This window comes from Lycium ferocissimum, chromosome 1, assembly GCF_029784015.1.
Source record: "Lycium ferocissimum isolate CSIRO_LF1 chromosome 1, AGI_CSIRO_Lferr_CH_V1, whole genome shotgun sequence".
NCBI lineage: Eukaryota > Viridiplantae > Streptophyta > Magnoliopsida > Solanales > Solanaceae > Lycium > Lycium ferocissimum.
In genome coordinates, this window is record NC_081342.1 from 12837219 (window position 1) to 12844350 (window position 7132).

The following is a 7132-nucleotide window of genomic DNA, read 5'->3' on the forward strand; positions in this document are numbered from 1 at the left end:
ACATGTCATATTTGGCATCTAAAAGCACTTCTTAAAAATATTGGTCAAACGCAAACTACTAACATAAAATGTTTCCCAAATAATTTAGCCAAACATAAACACTACTCCCCCATTCGCTTTTTCAAAAATACTTCTAATAAAAGTTGATTCCAACGGGTTGGTCAAACACGCTGTAAAACTTTTTCAAAAATCTAACAATTTTAATATTACGTACTTAATTACAGTACCTTATAATATTTAAATACGTAATTACTAGTTTTAAAAAATATATAAAAATAAACAAATATCTGAATACACAATTTTGGACGGAGAAGGATTATCTTTGCCCTATCTTGACGAGATTAATTACTTAGATTTTGCAGTGGACCCCGTAATTTGGGTCCATATCTATGTAGGATTATAATTGTTGCTCACAGTTTTTGGTGTCGGATTATTTGCATGAAACTATCCTTGTCCAGCTCAACTTCAAATTCCTATAACTTTTATATTTGGTAATAATCTCATAATCAATTTCTCTCCTTAACTACTACAAATAGTGTCCCTCTCTCGTTAGTTCGTTAAGCCTAGAATTCTACGACTACTTTGACAACATAAGACAGTTTTCAGGTTCTATTTTTGTGGCATTCACAATAATCATTTTCAGGTAAAGTAGTTACTTGGCACAGTTAATGTCATGAATTTTCAACTTACTAGCATTTAAAAAGTTGTCTTCTTTAATTAGAAAATGGCGTATGAAACAACTAACTAACGATGTGTGTGTGTGTGTTTTTTTTTTAAAACTGGTTGTGTAGATAACATTATGATTTTGGACGCGTTAGTGACATTGGGGGCATTATCAGGTTCAGATGATCAAGTGTTTGTAGATTTAACTCTATTTGTGGCACTTCTCTGTGGATGTATTGTGATTGGTCATCTTCTTGAAGAGAGCCAATGGATTAATGAGTCGATTACAGCACTAATTATCGTGAGACTTCTTAACTTATATATACTGATAGTGTAATTTATTTCTTGTTCGCAAGATTTTTGCTCGTGATATTGAGTATTAATCTTTTGTTTGGCTGCAGGGTTTATGTACTGGAGGCATCATTTTACTAACTACAAATGGAAAAAGTTCTCGTCTTTTAGAATTTGACGAACAGCTTTTCTTTATCTATGTTATACCACCCATTATATTCAATGCCGGGTAAGTTTCTATTATTCTAATTTTGATATAGAAGTATATATGCATTTACTCAGAGGGTCACTACCTTAATGCCTGGCACGGTTATTGTGGTTAAGTTTTTTAGTCGATGATATAATCTTTTTTTAGGTGTCAAATGTAATCTATTGAAACTGATGCATCTTTTTTATTTTTTATTTTTTTAACCAGTTTCCAGGTGAAAAAGAAGCATTTTTTCAGGAATTTAGGGACCATTGTTCTGTTTGGTGTCCTCGGCACATTGATATCTTTCGGCATCATATCATTTGGTACGCCCTGCTTCTTCAGTACCCTAATTCAATTGGTTAAACAAAGATATTTCCTAGTGTTCATATGTTAATCTTCTACATATATTTTGCACGATACGCTCTCTGCCTCTCTGCAGTGTAATGTGGTTACTTCATTGTTGATTTTATTCTTGAGTTATTATCTCTCTTAATTTGGTGTCAAAATTTTGATTTTAGGTGCTGTTGAGTTACTCGGGAAGCTGGATACCGGTTTGAAGTTAAGGGATTATCTTGGTAAGCATGTCCTCTTCTCTCAGACTGCTATGTGGTTATTGATGGTATATATTGTAACAATAGAAAAGTAACGATACAAATGATGTAGTTATCAGGAAAAAAGGCATTTAAATGAGTTAAGACTGTAAACTTATTGCACATAATGTCCTGTTTTCTTCCTTACATCTTCTCATGATTGTTGATTTTTTTTTTATTTTTTATTTTGTAGCGATCGGAGCTATATTTTCAGCGACGGACTCTGTTTGCACGTTACAGGTAAGCAGGTTTTCTCCTAAAACTGCAATTGAAATTGCAAGACAAGGGAAACTGAAGGTTTTGAGGTTATTTTTGCAGGTGCTTAATCAGGACGAGACACCTCTTCTCTACAGCCTCGTCTTTGGAGAAGGTGTTGTAAATGATGCTACATCAGTGGTACTTTTTAATGCAATCCAGAAATTCGACCTCTCAAACATCAACTCACGAGTGGCCTTATCGTTCACTTCAAATTTTCTATACCTATTTTCTGCAAGCACTGTGCTGGGAGTGCTTGTTGGGTTGCTAAGTGCTTATATAATCAAAAAGATATACGATGGAAAGAACTCAACCGATCGTGAAGTTGCTCTCATGATTCTCATGGCTTACCTTTCGTATGTTATGGCAGAACTGTTTGATTTAAGTGGAATTCTTACAGTATTTCTCTGTGGGATTGTCATGTCACACTATACCTGGCATAATGTGACCGATGATTCTAAAGTGACAACAAGGCATGCTTTTGCAACAATGTCATTTATTGCGGAGACTTTCATTTTCCTTTATGTTGGAATGGATGCTTTAGATATCGAGAAATGGAGATTTGTTAGCCACAACAGTCCTGGAAAATCTGTAGCAGTGAGTTCTGTGGTACTTGCCCTGGTTATGGTTGGACGAGCGTGCTTTGTGATTCCTTTATCCATGTTATCCAATTGGTGGACATCTAAGCATGACAAGATTGGCTGCAAGCACATGGTTAGTTTATTGACTTTGTCCAATTTTCATGCTGTAACTTTGTGAATCGCTATGGAAACTTAATAATTCATCTTCACAGGTTACAATATGGTGGGCTGGTCTGATGCGAGGAGCTGTCTCCATGGCTTTGGCTTATAATCAGGTAGATACTTGAACTCTCTGATGTTCTCATTTCCTAAAAGATAGAAAAAGGGTAAATTGATCATGAGGGGATAGTTTATCTGAAACTGAAATCTTCCGGTTACTTAATAATGATTATGTTGCCAACTAAAACCTGATTCTTGCCTGCAGTTTACAAGATCTGGCCAGAAACACTTGATGGGAAATGCAGTCATGATCACTAGCACAATTGCAATTGTCCTCTTCAGTACAATGGTAATTAAACAAATCACTCCTTCGCCACCTATGCTTGAAGTTTTGCATAGTGAACCAATTGATTTCCTCATTTATTGCAAAGAGTTATCAGTAATGAGTTTATAGGTTGACTAGGCTCTCCCGCCTGATAGCCTAGTATTTTTGGTTGGGCTCTTCTGTTCAGTCTATAATAGAATATAGAAAAGTTTTCTAACAGCTCAATGTTGAAATGTTAGATGAACTAGTACCAAATATTGAATTGTTAGCTGAATCTGCAATTTTTGTTTTACTATAGGTGTTTGGGCTGCTAACAAAGCCTCTCATAAGGTACTTGCTACCTCCGTCACAACATTTCAACAGCATGAGTTCTTCCGAATTCTCCTTCATGCTACCACTTCTCAATGGGATAGAAGATGATGAAGGTGATGTTCCTCGAATAACAAGTTTGACATTGTTACTGAAAAGACCCGCACAAGCCATTATGTATTTTTGGACAAAGTTTGATGATGCTTTTATGCGCCGCGTGTTTGGAGGGAGGGATTCCATGCCAGACACACCAGTATTATCGAATGAAGGAAGTGATCGCGATTCAGAATTTGAAAGTTGTCTTAATATATGTCTCGAGTAGAAAATAGGTTTCTAGGATAGCCAATTTTCCTAGCAAGTGTCAACCTTAACCAGGAGCTATTTGCTAGTATGCTTTCTTTCTGTATATCTTCATGAAATACACTAAGCTTAACTGCTTGTAAATTGTTCAGTGATTAATCTGTAATTATTGATGATTTAGCTAGGTTTGTACATCTAACAAACATCGCTCGTCAGGCTTAGTTTTATTTGATGTACTATATTTTTATATTATGGGATTGTGTTCTTCTCTTTGGGCTTTATGATGATGTCTTTGGATTATGCTGATAAAGTTACAACTGAGGAATTCAGCAGTGGATACTCTTAAACTTGCATACAATAAAAAAAAGTTATCCGTCTCGTGCTAGACTCTATATATCTATAAAACGTGTGCATAACCACTCAGCGACGAGAAAAAAATAGAGAAGAAATTCTTGCAAATAATATGTAAGACTCAAACTTATTAATATTTTTCAAATTTTATTTACAAATCTTGGCTTTTCTCCTCATAGACTCTGACTCTATCAACATAAGATCTTGAATCTTCATTACGAATGTTTTCTTTTGCCAAAGAAAATGGAGATTGGGCGATCTAAGTATTGGCCAATGAACATAGCAATCCATACCCCTTTTATTGTCATTGCTCCCTAGTATTATTTTTATCTGAACATGTTTGATTAGACACAAAATTTTAAAGAGAAAGAAATATTTTTGAAAATAGTGATATATACCATGCCATAACATTTTTGTAGTCATAAAAGCATGTTATTATGTGTTAAATAAAAAGTTAAAAGTTCAATTATTTTTAAATAAAAAAATTCTATCATTCTTCTTAAAATTGACTAAAGAGAAAAATGTCATATAAAATAAACAAAGAAAACATATTATGGCAAGGGCATATTAACGTTGCCAACACACGTCTCACATCGATTGATCTTCCATGGTGTCACTTGACATGGGGCATCGAAGAGTTCCTCAACCGCCACATAGCTGAAGTGGTGTGTAGATTTGGGTGTACTTGTATCGGATTGGTTTGAGTTTTTCAAATAACAAACCAAATTAAATATATCGGGGTTTTAAATTTTTAAGTCAAATCAAATCAATAAAGTCGGGGTTTTTAACCTTGGGTTTTCTCAGATTTTTTCGTTTTTTTTTTCTTTTCCGGAAAAGTCTTTATAATGAACACATAACTTTTACTTCAAATATTTTTTTAGTCCTAGTAAGATACTACTAAATAATTGAGGTGTTTCTTTAAAAAATAAGACAAAATGTGAGATAAGTAATGACATTGTTATAAAATGTTCAACAAAAAAAGATAAAACTAAATATTGCTAATTAATAACTATAATGAAAATGATCTTAATCTAAAAATACTAAAAAATACGAAGTCATGCTAAAATAAGTACAACTAATAAGTAATAGTTACATGACAAAGAAAAAAATAAAATTAAGTTATGTATTTTCACCCTCGAAATCAATGCAAAACTAAGGAATAGATATCCAACATTATTGTCATTCTTAGTGTTAGAATTGAATTTCTTTTGTTAGCGTTAGTATTGAGTTGCTTTCTGTTCGAATTAGTTACTAACTTCTGTGGCTATAAAACTTATTCAACCATTCAAAATTCTAAGCCCAAGCTTGAAATAATATGTTAAAAGACAAAAAACTATAGAAAAATTTAAGAAATATTAATAAGTTACGTTATTAAAAATTGTATACATGTATTGTCGGGTTGATTTGGTTCGATTTAACTTTTTTAATTAGAATCAAATCAAACCAAACCAATTATGGTAGGATTTTTTCCTTCAACACCAAATCAAATCAAACTAAATCACTAATCGGATTTTTTTCTCGGTTTGACTCGAATTTTCGATTTTCTTTGTACACCTCTAGTGTAGACGATACATTTCAAAAAAGATTTGGTATGCAAAAAGTTTCTCATTATGGAGGATAGTGTTATAAGGATTTTGATACAAACTCAGGAGTAAACTATGTATTGAGCTTAACTAAAATAATACTCCCTCAATTTTAATTTGTTTGTCTGATTTTGACCTGATATGAAATTTAAGAAAGTAAAGAAGACTTTTGAATCATGTGGTCTTAAATTAAAAATATGCAAAATGCTCTTTAATCATGTGGTCTTAAATATGTCATGCGTAAAGTTGAGATTGAAAGAGTTGACATGTGTTGTTCCTATTGAACTCTTGAACTCGTTCTCAAGTGTGTCTATCAAACCCCCTAAATCTATTCTTATTAGAATCAGAAATTAAATTGGAGAAATGAAGGTGGAGTAATATTTTAGACATATGGTAAGCTATTCTTTAGGTCATGAATGTGTCGGTTTACCGCCGGTTTCCTTTCTTCCACTACCGGTTTAATTAAGAGGCTTTTCTTTTTTCCTCCTCAATTTCGCTAATCTTAGCTAAAAGATGGCATAATTAAATTAGAATATATATTAGCATGTTGCTACATTGAAGATGGAATACTATGTAAGTCGGATTGTGTTTGATAGACACACTTGAGGACGAGTTCAGGGGTTCGATAGGAACAACATTTAATTGAGGTGCCAAAATAGAAAAAAAGAGCAAATTTAGGAAGCTGCATATGCATTAAGCCTAAAAAAAATATTCTTTTAGAAACATACTAAAATGGAAAATAAGAAAAAGTAGTCAAGTACTAGTAAGTTATATACCACAAAACCAAATCTCTAATTCAAGTAGTCAAGTACTAGTAACACTCTGTATCTGAATCGAGGTGGGTCCCGGTAGTGAACATGTTTGTGCTGTTTAGACTAAGCCTGTTAACCGGTTCGGGCTAACCGGTTTTAACCGGTAACCGGACCGGTTAAACCGGAACCGTAGTAGAAACGTTAACCGATTCGTTGCTTAGGATAATTGTTTACCGGTAGGTTCAAATATTTTAGGAACCGAACGGTTAACCTAAAAGAAACCGAAACTGGACCGGTTAAACCGGGGTTTGGTGAAAATTAAAAAAAAAAAAAAAAAAAAAAGAGCGTTGGTCGGCCGCATGTCGTCCGATTAATGGGCCGTTAGCAACGGTCCATTTGTAAAATGGCCGTTGCCAAACGCCATTTTGTTAATTTTAGCCCCAAATTTTTTTTTTTTTTTTTTTTAACACTTTAACCCATCCCCCACCCCTATATAAACCCTTCTTCATTTTCATTTTAATTCACACCAATTCACTCTTCTTCATTTTCTCTCAAATCTCAATCTCTCAATTATAATTATTTTGCAATAACTAGCCACAAAGTCTTATTATAGTTTCAACTTTTAATTATTAATTTTGCAATTATAATATTGTTGGTGGAGTTGGTGATTTTGCAACAATCCGAAAAGTAGCTTTGGTGGATTTGCAATTCTAGCGCCTTGACTTTGTTAGAAATTAATCAGTAATTTGGTACCTTCGTTCCAACTCTATCTTTATTTTTTGC

At 33.5% G+C, this 7132-nt stretch overlaps 1 protein-coding gene across 1 annotated transcript; it reads left to right on the forward strand.

Annotated features, from left to right (window-relative positions):
• The first annotated feature begins 1668 nt into the window (after positions 1-1668).
• LOC132068776 (sodium/hydrogen exchanger 2-like) lies at positions 1669-3838 on the forward strand. Its single transcript, XM_059462479.1, has 4 exons — positions 1669-2703; positions 2783-2845; positions 2995-3078; positions 3353-3838. Exons 1-4 carry the CDS (start codon positions 1891-1893, stop codon positions 3683-3685), a joined length of 1293 nt encoding a protein of 430 aa, XP_059318462.1. The 5' UTR covers positions 1669-1890; the 3' UTR covers positions 3686-3838.
• Positions 3839-7132: the final 3294 nt, after the last annotated feature.

What these genes read in the sequence shown, in the direction of transcription:
- LOC132068776 (XM_059462479.1), top strand. Translation starts at nt 1,891, where the DNA reads ATGATTGTTGATTTTTTTTTTATTTTTTATTTTGTAGCGATCGGAGCT. An exon ending in AGATTGGCTGCAAGCACATG is followed by an intron (nt 2,704 to 2,782) that starts GTTAGTTTATTG and finishes TCATCTTCACAG; the next exon opens with GTTACAATATGGTGGGCTGG. An exon ending in TGGCTTTGGCTTATAATCAG is followed by an intron (nt 2,846 to 2,994) that starts GTAGATACTTGA and finishes TCTTGCCTGCAG; the next exon opens with TTTACAAGATCTGGCCAGAA.